Source organism: Lipotes vexillifer, unplaced genomic scaffold (assembly GCF_000442215.2).
Source record: "Lipotes vexillifer unplaced genomic scaffold, Lipotes_vexillifer_v1.1 scaffold543, whole genome shotgun sequence".
Taxonomy (NCBI): Eukaryota; Metazoa; Chordata; class Mammalia; order Artiodactyla; family Lipotidae; genus Lipotes; species Lipotes vexillifer.
Window position 1 is genome coordinate 3,622,802 of NW_006799055.1, and position 20,888 is coordinate 3,643,689.

Here is a 20,888-nt window from a genome sequence, read left to right on the forward strand (position 1 = left end):
CCATCCTGCTGGCAAGGAACTTGCAGTGCAGGGGGGGTTAAGCGACTTGCGCGAGGTCACAGAGGCGGTAACTGGCCAGGCTTCTGGGGTCGGGGGAGTTCACGGTAGCCTTGGAGGGATGGGGCTCGGGCCTGTAATCCATCTCACTGCAGGGCGTGCGGGCCTGGGGGCCCGGGGCTGTGGGTATGGGCTGCGAGCACTGCTGTCTGGGACGTGCCCCAGGGGAGGCTACGGGAACCGGTCCCTGAGGACAGGAGGCTCGTAGGCCTGGGGGGGGGGGGGGGGGGAAGGGCGCACAGGGAAGCCGGCTGGGCCTCGGGCCTGGGTGGCCAGAGGTCTGGATGGGGTGTTGATTCCCTGGCGAACAGAGGGACGGCCATCGGGTGGGGAAGGGACACTCTTGTTCCCTCTGTGGTCACTTGTTTGTACGGCGGATGGGGACGTCCAGTTACAGAAGGTTTCAGAGGTTGTTTGACAAGAGGAGGACAGTGGCCTTGGCTGAGCGAGACTAAACCATGTGCGGGGCGGCGGGACCTGGCTCCGGCGTAGTCGGCCACCCTCAGCTGGGACTGAGCACTGCGCTCCCCGCGGGATGTGTTCGGAGGTGGGCCGTGGGAGGTGATGGGGTCCTGAAGCCCTCGCGGCGGCGTTAGACCTTTTATCGAAGGGACCCGAGAGCTCCGCAGACCCCGGTGCCCCGGAGGACGCTGCGACCTGACCAGACCCTCACCTGCATCTCAGCCAGCACAGCGTGGGAAAGGAAACGGGGCTGTTACAAGCCCGCGGAGCTCGGGGGTCTTGTCGGGGCAGCGTCTGTGCCGCGGGCCGAGGTGTCGGGTTCTACGTCCCTCGCCCCGTGTCTGTCACTCCCCCGGAAGATGAGCTCCGAGAGGCGGGGACCTGGTCTGGGTCGCCAGCTCCTCTCCAGGGTCAGGAAGACGGCTCCTGTTCCCAGGAGCAGCGAGGCAGAGTGCGTGACGGCCCCGCAGACCGAAGCCCCTGGACGGGCGGGGGCGAGGTCATTAGCGGGCCTTGCTGCCCACGTGGACGGCGGGGTCCCGGCTCTCTCCCTGTGCTGCCGGCCGGGGCCGCTCCCCAGGTGCTGGGGCCGCTCCCCGCGCGCTGGGGCCTCCGCAGCCTCCTCCGAGAGGCCCTGGCTTCTCAACCAGCTGTCTGGGCCAACTGGGACCGCCGGGGCCCAGAGCCGTGTCCCCTGCGCACGCAGCTGCCAGAAGCGGGGCTCCCGCGTCTCCAGAAGCGAGCAGTGGGTTCAGCCCTCGCATGCCTTCGTGGCGCTGTCGGAGCTGCTTTGCCAGATTCTCAAGGTTAAGAGGTTTTGTTCTTTTGTGTTCGTGGACGTATGTGTCACCTTCATTCCCTCCCTCAGAATCAGGCTGTGTGTGCACTGTGTCCCCGCGATTCCAGAAGCGCCCAGTGCGTCTGCCCCGGGCCCCCCCTCACGCGCGGGGCAGGTAGTGGTGATGTGCCCCCAGCTCCCGAGGCCACAGCGAGCCCACTGGGGCTGGTCACCAAATACCTTGGAAAGCGGGATTCCAATAAAACGTTTTCCAGCTAAAGTATTAAATAAATTTGCTTGGAGGTGTTTTCTTTCAGTGATGCAGGAGGGTCTCCCCCCTCCCCCATCCAGTTTTAAATGTAATATTGAAACAAATGCAAGGGCTTTTCCTGCAGCCACCTTTGCAAGTCATTTGCCCGCAGTGGCTTCTCTTAAGAACACTGGGAAGGGAAAAAAGTGACTTTGTTTGCAGCTGAAGGGCTGGTCAGTTTCGGCTCATACCAGCCACTCGTACCCTCCGGTCAGGGCCATTTGGGAAGCCGCGGGACAATCACCTGTCCCCTGGCCGTGGGCAAGGTGTCAGGTCAGCAGAAGGGTTTTATATTAAATGAAATGTAATATATGCACAATTGTTTTGCTGGAAGAAAATCAGGAGGAGCTTCTCAGCAATTGAGAGTATTTCAAGTCAAAAGATGTTCTTTAGGGGAGAGATTACAGGTAGCATTAAACTTCGTAAACAACTCTTAACAGCAATCCTGTAGAAACTGGGACAGACCAGTTCCGGGCTCCGGCCAAGGCTGTGGCTCTCAAGACAGCCCCGCACCCTTTCAGCATCCATCACTCTGCAGTCTGAGGTCAAGGACCGTTCACTGCAAAGAGAGACAGGCAGCTGAAGACGGTGCTCTGAGGCCAAGCCTCGGGGATTTTAAGTCATTCTATTTATGTGTGTGGCCTACCTTAAATAAGCGAAAGCTTAGTGTTTAGGAGCTGGACTGTGTATTTGGTGCTTCTGGCTTTGGTAGGTGGAGGGGTTTTCTTCTCTCCTCCTCTGGGAAAAGATAAAGTCCCAGACCTCCACCTATATAGTCCCAGGCACATCAACTGCTTGGCTTTTCAACAATTGCTGGAAAATTCCCTTGAAAGAGTCCTACGTGGAAAAGAATGTAGGCAGAAGATACTAGAGGCTGGAGCAGGCTCCTGCCATGTGCCAGTGAAGTGACCACACTTCAGTCCCTCAAATTATGTATATCATGCATAAACATTTAGAAAATACACAGCAGAATCTGATTTTCCAAAGTATCCTGAGTCTCTTTTGGAGAGAGAACTGTCCTAGACGACATTGCCTTAGGCAGAAATGTAGGGTCTGCACACTGTCTTTAGCTGCCGTTGGCCTCAGTGGTTCAAGTTCATGCTGGTGAGCACAGTGGCAAAGGCAGATTTTGTAGACACGACCGAGAGATGGCAAAGGTTGGAATTTAACACTTCGCTGTTGATTGTATTAAATCGTTTTGTTTTGCTTGATGAAAAAAAAGGCACGGGTTGCTGGGGGCGCAGGCCTACGTAGAGCAGAGGAAAAGCTGCAGAATTCTGCCTGGAAGTGCGGCTGGCCTCCTGTCCCTGATGTGCCTGGAGATGTGGCCACCAAGGTGGTGACGGCTGCCCAAGTTCAGTTCTAATGGGACAAGGCCTGTTTGGGAGGATTCGATACCGGCCAGGGTTCCTGGCCTTCCCTGATCGATAGAAATTGATCAGAGGCCAGACAAGAAATTGAGGCAGGGCTTTACGGGGGCCCCTGCTGCAGCCGGGGCAGCGGGGGGGGAGCGAGAATAAGCAACAGGTGCCCTTGCTCACTCCCCGAGGGAGGGGCGAACTTGTTCCATATATGGAGAGAAGGTAGGGGTGTGTCCAGGGGTCCGGCTGGAGGCGTGGCTTAGGTGGTCCGCCCGCCCCTTTGGTGGTGTTGAGGGCAGGGGGCACGCGCAGTACCCTGCTTTTGCTCTCGGCTTTTCAGAATCGACAGTTGGGTTTTTTGGTCTTTTTGTATTTTATTGTCCATAATTTGCCCCGACTGCACGTGCGTGCAGTTATTTTTAGCCCCTTAGAGTTTCTTTGTATCTTCTTGCTGGAGGAGAGGCGTGGCCAGGCGCCGCCCGGCTCCCAGCCTGTCTCAGAACCAGTCTGCTGAGGGAAACTGTAATACATTTGAAGTGGGCAATTCAGAGGTGTTTTTGGGTTTAAGCCTCTGCAGGGAGCTGTCTCCAGGCTCTCTTTCCTTCCTGTCCCCCCACCCCCAGGAAGCGTAGAGCTGCCCAAAGCCAGGGCCCGAGGCCGGTTTCCAGTGAGGACACCCCCTTCTCTACGCTTCCAAGGCCAACTTCTGGGCCCTCAGCTCCCCCTGGCCCCGGGTTCCCCAGGTTCCATGTGGTCTCCGCAGTGTGAACTGTGCACCCCAGGGAGCCCCAAGGCTGTGGACTCTTGCCCGAATGCGACACGTTGTGCCTACAGGGAACCCAAGAGGTCTCTTCACACTCTTTTGAAATAAGGTCAGGGAGGAAAACTTCCTTCTGCCCTCTCAGGTCTACGGCTGGTCTAAGAGATTCACTGACATCAGACATAAACAGGAGAAAAGCATACACGTTTACTTAATATTTTTAGGTGTACGTGGGAGTCTGCAGACGGAAAATGAAGACCCCAAAAAAGCCGTTAGGCCCAGCAGCTTATCTACCTTTTTACACAAAGAGAGACTGTGGGATGTGACGCTGGGGCTTGGGCTAAGTGGAAGCAAGCTGCGGGGCAGTGGCAGGGAAACTCGTGGAAGATCAGGGTTATTGCAGAAGGTGGTCTGTCTGGGTCCGTGCCCGTCTCCGGTGGTGAGAAGGCCCTTCTCTTCCTGGTGCAGGGAGGCCCCTTTCTCACGGGGATGCTAGGACCTGTGTTTAGGTGGAAAGGGGAGGGTGCCTTCAGCTCAAAATCATCATTATGCCAACGCGGCCTATCTGGGGGTGGCATGTTCTGACCCCCTTCGATGACAGCATCGTTACTTCACGCTGGCCACCAGAATCTGAACTTCCCACATCTCAGTTTGCAGGGAAACTGGATGAACCAAAGGCAATAAAGTAACTGAGGGAGAAGCCCTTCTGTGCACAGTTCTTCCCTTTGCCTGATCCATCGGACTCAGAGTGGCCCTCGGGCCCCCTTCTCAGAAAGGGGCCCTGGGCTCAGAGCAGCCGAGCTCCTGTTCATCTGCCATTCAGATCCCCCTGCACTCCTGCCATTAACAGCATTTCCAGGCTGTCACCTTGGCGGGCAGAGCATGTATGTATGCAGGTACAGACCAAAAGTACCTGCTGACAAAGCCTCTGTGTCATACTCCCGAGTCCCTGTGGCAGTAACTGCTTATTAGTGGGAAAGAAATTCACAAATAAAGCAGGGTCCGATCATTTACTTTAACAAAAGATTTATTTGAAACAGGTCTGTGCAGGCATACACCAGTCAACGGATTGATTAAAGCCACGAATCACTACATTTTCCAAATCCCCTAAGAACACCAGGAAAATGCCCTTCATCTGCATTCACTCCAGGAGGGAACCCAGCTCCACTGTTCTGTGCTGCTGTAATTTAACAACCAGAGGACGTTAATAGGATGTGAAAATGGTAACACTTCTAGAGGGAGGGAACAGAACCCCCAGACTCCATAAAAAAGCTCCCCGCCCCCCGCCACCGCCCGCTCTGCTGGGAGCCAATTAAACGTGCCTCCACTGCCCCCTTCCCTCTGCATAGACAGATTAAAACGTCCCTGGCGCAGACGGTATTTCAGCGACGCGAGCACAGATGTGACAGCAGACAGGAGAGCACGTGGCTTTGCCTGCATGAGGAAGACACCACAAGCATGGCATGCTCAGCAGCCCAGGAAGGATGCATCGCCCACTGAGGCTGCAGGCCCTGGGGGGAGGCTGGGGGGCAGTGGCCCAGCAGGCCTCCCAGTTCAGCGCCGCCGGAGAGGGAGGGCGGAGCAAGGCCGTCAGGACTTGGATTGAGTTTATTAATGAAAAGCCGAAAAAGTGTTCCCTGGTGCAGGGATCTCGTTGGAAGGAAGGAGACTGTATGACAGGGCAGATTTTTCCTTCTCAGCTCTGAACCTGGTGTCTACTGATCTCCCTGGAGCCGCACGCGCAGCTGTCTTCAGGAATACATCCTGGTCTTCAGGCGTCCCTCCTCCTCCTGGCCCTTTCTCAACACTGTCGAGCTGGCCCGTGAAAGGCTCTCGATAAGCTCTCTTGACCCCTGGGTTTCCTGGGCAGGGTTATTTGGATATGGCACCACTCCTTCAACTTTCTTCTTCCTTGTGCTGTTGTAAATCAAAGCCACCTGACAATTTGTTCCCGACTCTTAAAACGAACAGGTCTCCTTTCCGTAGCCAGGTCGGGAGAAATGCCGTTGGGCTAATCTTGGGAGCTTGTTTTTCTTGGTCTGATGCCTGGGAGTAGATATCTCTAAGGCAACTAGAGCAAGAGATTGTCACTTGAAAACGAGCCAGCCTGGGTGTAAGAAGAATGGCTCTCTTGTCTCCCCTGGGTCAGGGGAGCAGAGGTGCTCTGCAGGGTGACAGCTGTGGGTTATGCTTGGTGTGGGGAAAAGGGGGAGCTTGCCCCTTTTCTCCAGTCCCATTGGTTTCTTAGCTCTGGCTCCTGAGAGCTGTGTGGGCTCAGAGACCTTTCTTCCCACTGAGAGGATTTCCCTTCACCCCTCACTCAGACCCAACAAACCAAGAGTGCTTTAAACAGCCCAAGTTGGAAGTCTGGCATTAAATGGAGCTCTTGTAAAAGAGAAGGGAAGTGGGTGGTGGACAGTTGGGGATGCTGAAAAAAAAACTCAACGAAGAGTCCATCACGTCGAGTATCCCAGGTCTGTTCCTTTTGGGAAGAACACTTATTAATACGTCATTACAGAGGAACTTGGGTCCTGACCTCTGAGACCCACTGGAAAATCTTCTGCCTGTTTCCCTAGCTCTTCAAGATGGAAAGATGGCTAGTGTGAGGCGAAATAATCTCCCCCAAGGCTGCCAGAGACCAAGAACTGCCTTGAGCCAGTGAAGAACCAACCTCAAAGCCAACTGCTGTATTGCTTCCCCCGCTTGTTTTTTTTTTTTTTTTTTTTTTTTTCGGGGGGAGGCGCTTTTTTCACTTTCTCCATCACTATTATACTTTCTAATTTAAGCATTTGCATGAAGTATTTAATGAATACCATGGGGGACGCCATCCTTTAACTTGACCTGATAACTCATTTCTCTGCCATATTATTATTTCAGGCTCCTGCTTAACCACAGTTTTTTCTCCCTGTTCAAGTTTTTTATTTTATGGATCCCAGGAGATGAAGGCTACATCTCGAATGCTGAGCCTAAATCCCTCCTTGAATTACTTTGGGACAATGACCCTGGGCAGTAATTCAAACCCTGGCTGAACTGTGTGTAGTTCTTTCACGTGTTCAAAACCAAGGACTACCTTATCCTACAGCAGAGTTTTGTAAACATTCTGTTCAACCTGTGGTCTAAGGCATAAATCTCCAGGAGCAGGAATATGATAGAATATTCTCTTCCTTATGGTTCAGAAAGATAAAGGGTCATTGTTTTAACAGTGAGATTATAGACTAGAGCTTTCTTTAAGAAAAAAAAAATCCAACCGTAAGGTCTGTGATATATGTCCATATGCATTTTCAGATATTAGTTACTTACACTTACTTTTTCATTATTCACTGTTTCTTGACAAGTGATTACAGATTTTCACTGCCAGCTCCCTACAGCAAGACCTAAAGCCTTGTCAGGTGAAGGAAAGGCCAGCAGAGCTCTCAGCTGTGAGCTGCTAAAGCCCAGGCTCGCGTGTTAGGGTATCACTCCAAATGTTAAAGAAACGGCATCTCCTTTCTCCAAAGCACAGGTCAAGAAGAGAGAATGTTACTCTGGTCAAGAAGCCTGGAATATTCTGCATAGAGACAGGCTAGACCACTGGCCCTGAGTGGAATCTGCCACTTCAGCCCAATCCGGAGTCTGGCCCCGCCGTGCCGACCTGCCAGCCCGTGTGTCACTTTCTGTGTTGCAGAGTGACAAGTCCCAGGTGGCACATCCGCTGAGCTGACAGTGTGCAGCTGAAGTCTGGCCCACCCTACTCCCCGGGGGAGCGCTTGTGTGTGACACTCTGACCTCTGTTTAAAGATAGGACAAATGACACTGCCCCCGAGTCGGCCCGGCTGAACATCATACATCACATGTAGTGACAGCTGTTCCTCCTAGAAACCCAATTTAGTCATTTGGCTACAAGGTAGCTTAATCGTAGGAGAGAATAAATAGAAAGGCATCCCTCTAATGCCTTCTTCTGTGTGCAGATTTCATGACTGCAGACTGTTTAGTCTACTTCTCAGGGGAACTGCAAAATACACTTTAAAAACTCAGAAAAATCTGAACTGTATTTTAATGTAAAAAATAAAAACCAAAAAGCCCCAGATAAGCGCATGCTGTAATTCACAAATCTGATTCGGAAGGCTTTAAGTTCAAGAACGAGCCAAGTGTTTGACAGAGAATTGAGTCTGAATTCCCTTTTCCAACTAGGCTGAGTTCCCAAATGAAACTAAATCGTCAGGGTGCCTAACAGGACTCCGTGAGAATGTTCGTTTCTCCTCTGCACTCAGGCTTCATCCTCTGCGTGTGCAGGGATGGCGTCCACCTTGCTTTGCTGTGTTAGTTACAGGCACGTATTCTGTTGTGATTCCTGCATAACGGTCCTTCAACCACTCACCTTGCTGGGTGCTCCAGTGTTTAAAATGTCTCAGCCCTTGGGGAGGAAGGAGTGGCAACTGGACTTGCCTGTTCGCTGCATTGTTCTGCTTGCCCTGGAGCCCTCTCTGGGTCTCCGTCACCTCACGAGCGGGGGATTCGTTTTTGTGGTCCACGCAAATCGTACTCTAAATTATCTCCATGCCCAGTGAGATGTGGGTGCTCCGAAGTGATGGGGAGGAAGCAAAATGCCCTGTTGTTTCATTTCCTAATTTAGCTCAGCCCTCCCCAGAGGGGCCGTGCCGTTTTAAGCAGCAGCAGCTGCCCAGAAGTGTTGAAGTTAAGCCAAATCCCCAAATCTGGTTCGGCCGCCAAAGCTGCGAGCAGAGGACGTGCCTCCAGACTGGGCGTCTGTGAAGGGCTCCAGGTGCCGCTTTCCCGCCCCAGGGCATCCGGGTTCGGTCCACGTTCAGAACGTGGGACTCCGTGGTTCAAAGTCAGGGACTCGGCACTCCCCTTCCTCGGCTGAGATTCAGGGCCCCTCACGTGCAGAGAGCCGCCTGCGTCTAGCACTGGCTGGATAAGGAAGGAAAACCTGTCAGTGTAAGGAAGGCCGTTTCCTGGAAATGTTTGGAGTTCTGTTCACTAAAAACCCGTGTCCATGGACACCTGAGGCTGATCATGACAACTGTCTGGGCTTCAGGGGCTTGACTTCACAAATTTCTACTGAGATTTGCAGGAAAAGTGTCTCCGTGCCCCTGCTTCCCTCCAACGGTCATCTTCCTCAGCAGCCTCGGGGGCCCTCCCTCTCCCCACTGGGTTACTCATCGGCTCAGATTCCGGAGCGACAGGTGTGCTCCTTCGCTGGGGAGATGTGCTATAAATTCACTCAAAAGGCAAAATGTGCTCTGAGCTCCCGAGAGAACAAGCGTGGGTTCTAATTTAAGCAGGTGCCCAGGTCCAGGGGTCTGGAGGCCGGGAAGTGAGTTCTGAGAGCCTGACCAAGGCGGGCAGGGCCCCAGCGGCTCCACCATTGCCCTGACCTGCAGGCTCCCCTGTCGTCAGAAAGAGGCAGATAGAACAGACACTTAGAATCTACATGAATCGCTATGTTTCTTTAGTTATAGAGGAAGGGGTTTCTGGCATCCATATCTGAATCTGGGGAGGAGGAGGGAGGGTGGGGTCCTGGGCGGGTGCCCGCTGCCACCATGCACCAAGCGTGGGAACAGCCATGCAGCAGGTCTGAGTGCGGGGCGCCCGGGCAGCAAGGGTGCGGGGACCATGGGGACCCCGACGGGCCCGCCCTGCTGGGAATGTGACTGAGGTTCCAATAATCATACTCAGGTTTACCACCCAGATATCTATGTTTGTGATTTCACTGCAATCAGGACGTTTATGCCAACTTCATACAAACAAAGGGAGGAATCAAAGCAAGCTGGCAGCTTGCCTCCAGTGAGGTTTACACGCTGACCACAGACCGAATCTGTGCGTTGACGACACAGGAAGTCGGCGTGCCCACTGCAGCCCCACCAGGTGGGTTTCTCATGCACCGTGAAACCCACTCTGTCTTCTCCCAGAACCGCCGGGACTGATGTTGAAATACTGGTGAAGCATAATGTTTTTAATTTCACACCTCACAGGGCACAGTTGAATGCTTCGGAACAGCGTAAACAAAAGTCAGGCCAAGCACTGCGGATGGACGAGTGGGAAGGGGGAAGGTGGCTTCCCCTGCGGCCCGTGTCCAGGTTTCTGAGGGCATCGAGAACTAAAAAACGGGTGGGCTAAGGCCACGGGATGTGTTTCCGGTGTTCTGGCCACTGACACCCGTCTCTTCTGACAAGCACGTGTTAACACTGGGTGCAGCAGACCATCTCTTTCTGAGGCTCCACCGGGAGACCACGTCTTACTTCTTCCTGGATTTCTGTTTGGTGGTGTCGTAGGCGCGGACTATTTCTCCCTGAGTCACGGCCCCGTGCTCCTCTTGAGAGAAGGCGTACCCATCTGAAAGAAGAGCACAGCGGGGCTGGTTAGGGGGGGGACCAGGAGAGGCTGCTCGGGGGGGCTGCAGCCGAGCTTCTGCACACTGGCCTCCGCAGCCTGGGATGGGGGTCCAGAGACCTGTGACCCCCTTGAAGGGGCAGGTGGCCAAGAGAGGGCAGAGGCCGGCTGGTTCTGTGCTGATGGGATGGGCAGGGCTCGGAGGACTGGCCTCCCATTTCTGCCTGTGAAGCAGAATCAGTGGGTCATTGGTCCACGGCTGCACTTTCCCACCACCAGTCAAGGGGAAAGGCAAAGTCATTCTGCGCCGGAAATGTCCCAGTCCGCCCGAAGCTGCAGGCCAGTCGGTAATTTATGAAGCTGTAAACATGCCAGGTAAATAGGCACATGCTAACAGTAAAGGCTGGCAAAGTGCACACAGTGCTGGGAGCTTGCCTCACTGAAATCGCATGGATTTGGACCATAATACATTACAGCGGGTTTACTTTTGGGTAAATAAAGAAAAAGATCACTAGATAAAGTCAAGAGGAATTTAATGATTGGCCCAGTGGCTACAGAAAGACTGGTTTTTACAGTCAGTTCCAGTAATGATGCTGGTAACAACAGCAGACAGTAGTTATCGAATGCTCCGTGTCTCAGGCACTGCTGTATGTACTACACACACATAGCTCAGTTCTTCCTCCCGACAGCCCTATGAGGTGGGTGAGAGTTCTTCCCATGTCACAGGTGGGGAAGCTGAGGCACAAGGTGATGTCATGACTTGCCCAAGGGCTGGCGCTCTCCTGCAGCTCCGTCCTGAGGTTCTGAGACGGGGTTGGCATTCACAGCCCAAGGCAGGGCTGTCCCTCCTAACTGGCCCTTCCCACAGGAGGGACATTTGCAGGAGTCCCTCTCTGTTGGCCGACCCTTCTGGGTCAGGGGTACGGAAACGTCCTGCAGCTGGATTAGACCTTCTGAGCAAAAGATGTCACAGGCAACAGCATGCCTTTTGTCTGTGCATATTTATGACTGTTGCTGGAGCTGTTAGTTCGTCATATCCTTTAAAGGAGAAGGAAAGAGAAATCTTGCCCATGTATCGTCCTGGATTCCTTTTTTTAAAATTTTAAATTTTATTGATATATTGGAGTATAGCTGATTAACAATGTCGTGTTAATTTCAGGTGTACAGCAAAGTGATACGGTTATACATGTACCTGTTCTTTTTCAAATTCTTTCCCCATGTAGGTTATTCCAGAGTATTCAGCAGAGTTCCCTGTGCTCTGTCCTTGTTGGTTATCTATTTGAAATATAGCAGTGTGTACATGTCAGTCCCTAACTCCTAATCTACCCCTACACCCCCTCACCCCCTGGTTCCATAAGTTCACTCTCTAAGTCTGTGAGTCTGTTTCTGTTTTGTAAATAAGGTCATCTGTACCAGTTTTTGAGATCCTGCATATAAGTGATATCGTGTGATATTTGTCTTTCTTTGGCTGACTTACTTAGTACGATAATCTCCAGGTCCATCCATGTTGCTGCAAATGGCATTATTTCATTCTTTTTAATGGCTGAGTAATATTCCATTGTACATATGCACCACATCTTCTTTATCCGTTCATCTGTCAGTGGACATTTAGGTTACTTCCATGACCTGGCTATTGTAAACATTGCTGCAATGAACATTGGGGGGCATGTATCCTTTTGAACCATGTTTTTCTCCAGATATTATGCCCAGGAGTGGGATTACTGGATCATAGGGTAGCTCCGTTTTTAGCTTCTTAAGGAACCTCCACACTGTTCTCCACAGTGGCTGCACCAACTTACATTCCCACCGAGTGTACGAGGGTTCCCTTTTCTCCATACCCTCTCCAGCATTTCTCGTTTGCAGACTTTTCTCACGATGGCCATTCTGACTGCTGTGAGGTGATATCTCATTGTAGTTTTGATTTGCATTTCTCTAATTAACGACGTTGAGCATTTTCTCATGTGCCTCTTGGCCATGTGTATGTCTTCTTTCAAGAAATGCCTATTTAGGTTTTCTACCCATTTTCTGATTGGGTTGTTTGTTTTTTTGATATTGAGCCATATGAGCTGTTTGTCAATTTTGGATATTAATCCCTTGTCGGTTGCATCATTTGCAAGTATTTTCTCCCATTCTGATGGTCGTCTTTTCGTTTTGTTTGCGGTTTCCTTTGCTGTCAAAAGCTTTTGAGTTTAATTAGGTCCCGTTGGTTTATTTTCGTTTTTATTTCCATTACTCTAGGAGATGTATCAAAAAAGATACTGATGGGGCTTCCCTGGTGGTGCAGTGGTTGAGAGTCCGCCTGCCCATGCAGGGGACACAGGTTCATGCCCCGGTCCGGGAAGATCCCACATGCCGCGGAGAGGCTGGGCCCGTGAGCCGTGGCCGCTGAGCCTGCACGTCCAGAGCCTGTGCTCCACAACAGGAGAGGCCACAACAGTGACAGGCCCGTGTACTGCAAAAAACAAAACAAAACAAAATGTGATTTATGTCATAGAGTGTTCTGCCTATGTTTTCCTCTAAGAAGTTTATGCTATCTGGTCTTATATTTAGCTCTTTAATCCATTTTGAGTTTATTTTTGTGTATGGTGTTAAAAAAGGTTCTAATTTTTTTTTTTTTTTTGCATGTAGCTGTCCAGTTTTCCCAGTACCATTTATTGAAGAGACTGTCTTCTCTATTGTGTAGTCTTGCCTCCTTTGTCATAGATTAATTGACCGTAGGTGTGTGGGTTTATTTCTGGGCTTTCTATCCTGTTCCATTGATCTATATTTCTGTCTCTGTGCTAGTACTACATTCTTTTGATGATTGTAGCTTTGTAGTATAGTCTGAAGTCAGGGAGCCTGATCCCTCCAGCTCTGTTTTTCTTTCTCAAGATTGCTTCGGCTATTTGGGGTCTTTTGTGTCTCCATAGAAATTTTAAGACTTTTTTGTTCTAGTTCTGTGCAAAATGCCACTGGTAATTTGATGGAGGTTGCACTGAATCTGTAGATTGCCTTGGGTAGTATAGTCGTTTTGACAGTATTGATTCTCCCAGTCCAAGAACATGGTATATCTTTCCATCTGTTTGTGTCGTCTTTGATTTCTTTCTTCTTACAGTTTTTGGAGTACAGGTCTTTTGCCTCCTTAGGTAGGTTTACTTCTGGCATTTTATTCTTTTTGATGTGATGGTAAATGGGATTGTTTCTTTAATTTCTCTTGCAACTTTACCAAATTCATTGATGAACTCTAGTAATTTTCTGGTTGCATCTTTAGGATTTTCTGTATGTATTGGGTTTGCCAAAAAATTCATTTGGGTCTTTCCATGGGATGTTATTGAAAACACCCGAATGAAGTTTTTGGCCAACCCAATGGTATCATGTCATCTGCAAACAGTGACAGTTTTACTTCTTTTCCAATTTGGATTGCCTGCATTTCCTTTTCTTCTCTGATTGCCATGGCTAGGACTTCCAAAACTATGTTGAATAAAAGTGGTGAGACTGGACATCCGTGTCTTGTTCCTGATCTTAGAGGAAATGCTTTCAGCTTTTCACCATTGAGTATGATGTTAGCTGTAGGGTTGTCATATATGGCCTTTATGATTTTGAGGTAGCTTCCCTCCTTGCCCACTTTCTGGAGAGTTTTTATCATAAATGGGTGCTGAATTTTGTCAAAAGCTTTTTCTGCATCTGTTGAGATGATCGTATGGTTTTTATTCTTCAGTTTATTGATGTGATGTATCACACTGATTGATTTGTGGGTAATGAAAAATCCTTGCATCCCTGGGCTAAATCCCACTTGATCATGGTGCATGATCCTTTTAATGCATTGTTGGATTCGGATTGCTAGTAGTTTGTTGAGGATTTTTGTGTATGCTCATCAGTGATATTGGCCTGTAATTTTCTTGTTTTGTGGTATCTTTGTCAGGTTTTGGTATCAGGGTGATGGTGGCCTCGTAGAATGAGTTTGGGAGTTTTCATTCCTCTGCAATTTTGGAAGAGTTGCAGAAGGATAGGTATTGACTCTTTTCTAAATGTTTGATAGGATTCACCTGTGAAGCCATTTGGTCCTCAACTTTTGTTTGCTGGGAGTTTTTTAAATTACAGTTTCAATTTCAGTACTTGTGATCGATCTGTTCATATTTTCTGTTTCTTCTTGGTTCAGTCTTGGGAGATTGTACCTTTCCAAGGATTTGCCCATTTCTTCCAGGTTGTCCATTTTATTGGCATACAGTTGCTTGTCGTAGTCTTATGATCCTTTGTACTTCTGTGGTGTCTGTTGTAACTTCTTTTTTCTTTCTGATTTTATTGATTTGAGCCCTCTCCCTCTTCTTCTTGATGGGTCTAAAGGTTTATCAATTTTATCTTTTCAAAGAACCAGCTTTTCGTTTCACTGATCTTTTCTATTGTTTTTTTTGTCTCCATTTTTTTTTTTTTTTTTTGCGGTACACGGGGCCTCTCACTGCTGTGGCCTCTCCCGTTGCGGAGCACAGGCTCCGGACGCGCAGGCTCAGCGGCCATGGCTCACGGGCCCAGCCGCTCCGCGGCATGTGGGATCTTCCCGGACTGGGGCACGAACCCGTGTCCCCTGCATTGGCAGGCAAACTCAACCACTGCGCCACCAGGGAAGCCCCTTGTCTCCATTTCATTTATTTCTGTTCTGATCTTTATAATTTTTTTCCTTCTTCTAACTTGGGGTTTTTGTTTGTTCTTTCTCTAGTTGCTTTAGGTATAAGGTTAGGTTGTTTATTTGAGATTTTTCTTGTTTCCTGAGGTAAGATTATAATTGCAATAAACTTCCCACTTAGGACTGCTTTTGCCGTGTCCCATAGCTTTTGGATCATTGTGCTTTCATTTTCATTTGTCTCTAGGTATTTTCTGATTTCTTCTTTTGTTTCTTCAGCGATCCATTGGTTGTTTAGTAGTATATTATTTAGCCTCCACGTGTTTGTGTTTTTTATAGTTTTTTTCCTTGTAGTTTATTTCTAATCTCATAGTGGTGTGGTCGGAAGAGATGCTTGATATGATTTCAGTTTTCTTAAATTTACCGAGGCTTGCCTTGTGGCCCAGCATGTGATCAGTCCTGGGAATGTTCCATGTGCACTTGAGCATAATGTGTATTTTGCTGCTTTTGGATGGAATGCTCTATAAATATCAATTAAGTCCATCTGGTCTAATGTGTCATTTAAGGCCTGTGTTTCCTTTTTGACTTTCTGTCTGATTTGTTCATTGATGAACGTGGGGTGCTAAAGTCCCCTGCTATTACTGTGTTACTGTTGATTTCTCCTCTTATGGCAGTTAGTATTTGCCTTATATGTTGCGGTGACCCTATGTTGGGTGCATATATATTTACAATTGTTATTTCTTCTTCTTGGGTAGATCCTTTGATCAATATGTAGTGTCCTTCTTTGTCTCTTGTAACAGTCTTTATTTTAGAGTCTGTTTTGTCTGATATGAGTATTGCTCCTCCAGCTTTCTTTTGATTTCCACTTACATGGAACGTCTTTTTCCATCCCCTCGCTTCCAGTCTGTATGTGTCCCTAGATCTGAAGTGGGCTTCCTGTAGACAGCATATGTACGGGTCTTGTTTTCGTGTCCGTTCACCCAGCCTGTGTCTTTCGGTTGGAGCATTTAATCCATTCACCTTTAAGGTAATTATCGATAAGTATGTTCTTACTGCCATTTTTTAAATTGTTTTGGATTTGTTTTCGTAGGTCTTTTTTCTTCCCTTCCTCTTTTGTTATCCTGTGATTTGATGACTAACTTTAGTGTTGTGTTTGGATTCCTTTTCCTTTTTTGTGTGTGTATCTATTGTAGGTTTTTGGTTTGCAGTTACCACGAGGTTTTGATAATAGCAGTCTGTATATAAACAAGATTGTTTTAAATTGCTGGTCTTTTAATTTCAGGCGCATTTGCAACATCCTGCATTTGTGCTCTTCTCTTCTCATGATTGCTGGTTTTGATACCATATGTGTGTGCAGACAGTTTCTTACCTCTGCTGTATGTTTGCCTTTACTGGTGAGCTGTACCATTCATAATTTTCTTGTTTCTAGTTGTGGCCTTTTCTTTGCTGCCTAGAGAAGTTCCTTTAGCATTTGTTGCAAAGCTGGCCTGGTGGTGCTGCATTCTCTTAGCTTTTACTTGTCTGTAAAACTTTTGATTTCTCTGTAAAATCTGAATGAGAGCCTTGCTGGGTAGAGTATATTTGGTTGTAGTTTCCTGCCTTTGATCACTTTAAGTATGTCATGCCACTCCCTTCTGGCCTGCAGAGTTTCTGTTGCGAAATCAGCTGATAACCTTAGGGGAAGAGAGTTCCCTTGTACATTGCTTGTTGCTTTTCTCTTGCTGCTTTTTTTTTTCTTTGTCTTTCTTTTTGTCAGTTTGTGTCTTGGCATGTTCCTCCTTGGGTTTATTGTCCCTAGGACTCTCTGTGCTTCCTGGACTTGGGTGACTGTTTCCTTTCCCATGTTAGGGAAGTTTTCAGCTATTTGCTCTTCCAATATTTTCTCAGGTTCAGAACTTTACTCCTGTGGGAGAACTTGTGGTATAATTATTTTCCAGTTTGTGGGTTGCCGATATCTGGCGGGTATGGTATTTGATTTTATCAAGATTGCTCCTCTCCTACTGTCTTGTTGTGGCAGCTTCTTTGCTTTTGGATGTAGGGTGTCTTTTTTGGTAGGTTGCAGCAGCGTTTTTTTGTTGATATTGTCCAGCAGTTGGTTGTGATTTTGGTGTTTCTATTAGAAGAGGTGAGCTCATGTCCTCCTACTCTGCCATCTTGTGACCCTCCATCTTGGATTCTTACTTTACTCAGACATTTGGCTTAAAAAGGCAAGTTTCTGGACTGTGGAGACATACAGTAGCAAATGTCTAAAACAGTCCTCGTGGGACGGAGGACAGGAAGTGACTTCCTGCTCTGATCACACTGTAAACCAAGCCTCCACCCCCCAGGGCTGGCTGGCCGGCTCTTCCCGAGAGCGTGCCTTTCGGCCTGAGAGGACCCCGGGGCTCAGGAGGGCCACCCTGGGAGGCAGGAGGTGTGGGCCGAGCTGCAGAGGTGGCCTGGGAGCCACTGAGGACACGGCTGGGCAGTAGGGAGCAGGTGGGAGTGAAAGCAGAGCGAGAACACAGGTGCCCCCATGGGGCGTCGGTCGGGCTGCTCACCTGCATTTCTAACAAGACCAAACCCACAACCCAAAGGCACCACCCTGGGACAGGAGCCCGAGGGCAGCGTGAGCCCCTGCAGCCGGTGCAGGCAGGCGGCTCATCCTGCCCTGGGTGGCTCTGGTGCTCCTGGGCTTCCTCCCGGCCCACTGCTTCCTACAGGGAGGCTGTGCTGGGTCTCCCAGCCTCGGGGGCTTCCTGGGATCTGAAGAGGAAATGCCTCCTCTCACCTCTGAGCTGTGGGTCGGAGGTGACAGTGGACGAGGAAACCTCCTGGAAACCTGTGTGGCTGTGGGCGCTGCAGCCCTGGTGTGCAGGCCCCAGTGTGCTCTTTGTGCTGTGTCTTGGCTGTCACGATGTACCAGACCAGCTGCCTGTCCCTGGGCCGTTTCAGGCAAATTGAGCAAATAGCACTCTTGTCTCCTCCAGCAGTCAGGCTGGGCTCTGCACAGCATCCACCTTCCAGGCTCCTGAAGGGGATGTTTCTAGGCATATCGGTTGTTTCCCGAGCTGGCCCCAGAGCTGGCCTCGGATCCCCCATGCTGCTGGGTGGTGGGCCTGCCACCCAGGGGGACGCTTCCCTGCAGAAGGGGCCCTGACCCCGAGAGATGGGGACACCGTGTAGCTGCTCTTCCCTCCCCAGGGAGGTAGGTGACCGCGGGGCTCTCTGTCCCTAGCTGGCCATCCCCCTGCCCTGTCCTCGCTTGGCTGTGACTTGGACACAGAACCGGGGCCCTTTAAGCTCTCTGTCTTCTTGGTTTACTTTTCTGTAAAATGAATGGGCTGGACTGGGCCAGGCCCAGGTCCTCCCAGCTCCTGTCCACCACATGGGCGCCGGCATGGTTCCTTGGCTGGTGGCGCCCAGGCCCCAGAGCCCTCTCCTGTGGTCGGGACTAATTTTACACTTGGCGCCCAGAGAGGAGGCCTCTACTCCAGGCCAGGGACGAAGGAGCCTATCTTGACAGTCAGCCCAAACAGAGCAATTACTACCTGCCTTATAATGTGTTTTTTTTTGGGGGGTGGGGGGCAGGGGAAGGAATGAAGGGGACTTGCTGAGACGTAAACATGAACATTGTTTGGGACTGTCCTTTTGGGAAAAGCATCTGGACTTGTCTACCCCTGTTCAAGTGGAAGGGGCAGCAGCCCTGTCTTTATGCGTTGTTTTCCACTCAGATCCACCTGTACCTGCGGGAAGCCAGCTGCAGTGCTCTCCGCAGCTCCTGTTTGTGTCATGGGCACAAGGGCCGTCCAGGGGGATAACTAACTCAGCCCCTCTGGAGTGGGAAGGGTTTCTAGGCATCTGTCCTAAGGGACAGCAGAGGGAAGCTTCTGGTTCGATAGCAAATCTCTTCCAGGGTCAGCAGAGTGTCCAGAGGTCACTACCAGAGGGCTTCTCCACCTGCTCCCCTGGGTGCATCCACCATCATGTTTCCCAAATGGGCACCGGGATGTTCTTAGACTCTACTGAGCTTAAGTGGACTTTGAATTCAAGAAAGAAAGGAGGGCTTCCCTGGTGGCGCAGTGGTTGAGAGTCCGCCTGCTGATGCAGGGGACGCGGGTTCGTGCCCCGGTCCGGGAGGATCCCACATGCCGCGGAGCGGCCGGGCCCGTGAGCCATGGCCGCTGAGCCTGCGCGTCCGGGAAAAAAAAAAGGACAGTGGCCTGATAGGGTGGTCCTGGGAGCACGGGCGTCTGTGTGATTCAGATAAACATTTTCCTCTTAGAAACAAAGCCTGATAGGGGTTAGAGCAGGACAGCGGGGACCATAATCACCCAGCCAGCCTCCGCCTGCCCAGCCTGACAAAGAAACACCATCCGTTCACTAGCTCCTGCCTGATGGACGTTTAACTGCCCTTATTTGCATCCAAACTCAGAGGGAGCCCCTGGCTCTTAGCATTTCCCACAGTCATTCATCTTCAGGAAGTCCTGACAGCCAGGAAGGAATGATGGGGGCCTGGAGAGAGCACTCAATGGACCAGACCTTCCTAAATGCTCAGCCATGGCCAGGATCCGGGGATAGAATTCAGGTAGGTGGAAGGGCAGGTGCATTTCTTATTTGTTTTGTCTTCCTCTGGTAGAACACTTGGTGAAGTCCATAAAATCATGTCATTTTTTTTTTTTCATTATTTTGGAATAAAACTTCCCTGAAATAGCGTTTTTTGGAATCTGAGCTCTCATAACATCTTAATGAAAGTAGCTATTTCCTGTCTGGGAAATTGGGAACACTGTGTGGACGGTAAGGAAATTAGACCGTGTAGGAAACAATGAGCTCAGTTGCTAATACTGTGGGCGGGTGGCCCATCAGGACCAGTGCTCCAAGACCTGGGCTTCTCCTTCCGCTTTCCTGGGAAGACTGAGGCCGGAGGCAAGCAGAGGCCCGGAGCCCCTCCCGATGCCTGATGGCCTTCTCTGGTGGTCCGTGACTGAAACACCCTGGTATCCATTAGGGTCCTACTCCTAGTTGCTGAGTGTCTTTAAAATGAGGTGTGATTTTAGCAGCTTGCCTGCTTTTTGTATTTGTTGATCAGAATTTTGGTTTGGTCCTTCAAAATACTGAGAGTTCATAAAACGTTTTGTAGTAGTTGTAAGACCCTTTATGGCACTCCCACGAAAGCTCTCGCGCCACCTTTGCTCTCAGTGTCTATTCTTTCTCTGGTCGGATGCTGCATGGCACGAGCCCTGCGTTTAGGGAACCAGTACTCATGTTCTCTGTGCCCATCACCGTGAAGCCTCACAGGCTGTGTAAGATGCAGATGATTCTATTTTTCTCCTCAGAGGAGAAAACAGACGTTTAGAGAAATATGTAAGTAAGTGGCCTAAAGTTATTCAATTTGTGGCAGAAAAGACAAGTAATACCTAACATTTGGACTCCACGCTGTTCCAGGCGTGGAGTGTTCCAGGCACTTTATGTGTATAATCTCAGTGAATCCTCCCAATAACCCCAGGGAGGTTCTCACGTCATCTGTTCTACAGGTGTAGGAACAGAGGGGTTAACTTACCTAAGGTCACAAAGTGGCAGAGCTGGGACAGGACCGCAGGCAGCCCGGTTCTGAGGTGGAGCCCCAGACCTCGTGGCTGGGACCCCGCCACCCGGCCTCCTCTGTACTCAACCTCTCCCGAGGATCAGAGGCCGTGGCTGGGGTCCGGGGCCTGGGCTCTGCGGGGCCGCTTAATGTGCCGACCTGAGGCTCTTGGCCAGATGTCTTGGGGCAGAGAAGCCTCAGAGAATGCGGGGCATGTGGGCCCTGCTGGGAGCTACTGCAGCCCCTTCTCCCACGGGCATGTCCAGGCGGGGGCGGTCACCGACGGCCATGACGTCCCACCTGTTCCTTTCCTTCCCTCTGTTGAGAAAGTCTGCAAAGATGTGTTCACCGTGGAGGGATGGAGCTCACCTGAGCTGGGCAGAGCTCCTCTAGTACCTGTCCTAAGGATGCAGTGACGCTTCACTTTCTACCCCTTGTTTCCGTCTCAACTCAGGGAGAGAAAGGAGAGCAGAAGTGGGGCGTCAGTTGAAGAGATGGGAGTGCAGGCGGGGACGAGGCAGGAACCAGGGCCTCAGCTGGGGAAGGGAGGCTGCCTGCGCAGGGGCCCCTGCACTCAGCTGCAGCACCCTCGCCTGCCTGGCAGCCCAGGGGCTGGATTGCAGGTGAGCCCATCCCCTCCTCGAGCGCCATCTGGCGTTTCCCCGCC

The 20,888-nt window shown here is 50.4% G+C and overlaps 1 protein-coding gene across 3 annotated transcripts in view; it reads right to left on the minus strand.

Annotated features, from left to right (window-relative positions):
- Nucleotides 1-9,667: 9,667 nt before the first annotated feature.
- ATP8A2 (ATPase phospholipid transporting 8A2) overlaps nt 9,668-20,888 on the minus strand; it is a 463,903-nt gene continuing 452,682 nt past the window's right edge. Inside the window, exon 36 of one of the 3 annotated variants that reach the window (XM_007471455.1) lies at nt 9,668-10,064. In XM_007471455.1, the coding sequence (XP_007471517.1) occupies nt 9,967-10,064 (98 nt within the window). In that variant the 3' untranslated portion in view covers nt 9,668-9,966. The remainder of the gene's footprint in view (nt 10,065-20,888) is intronic. The other 2 variants (XM_007471456.1, XM_007471457.1) reach the window with 2 other exon arrangements.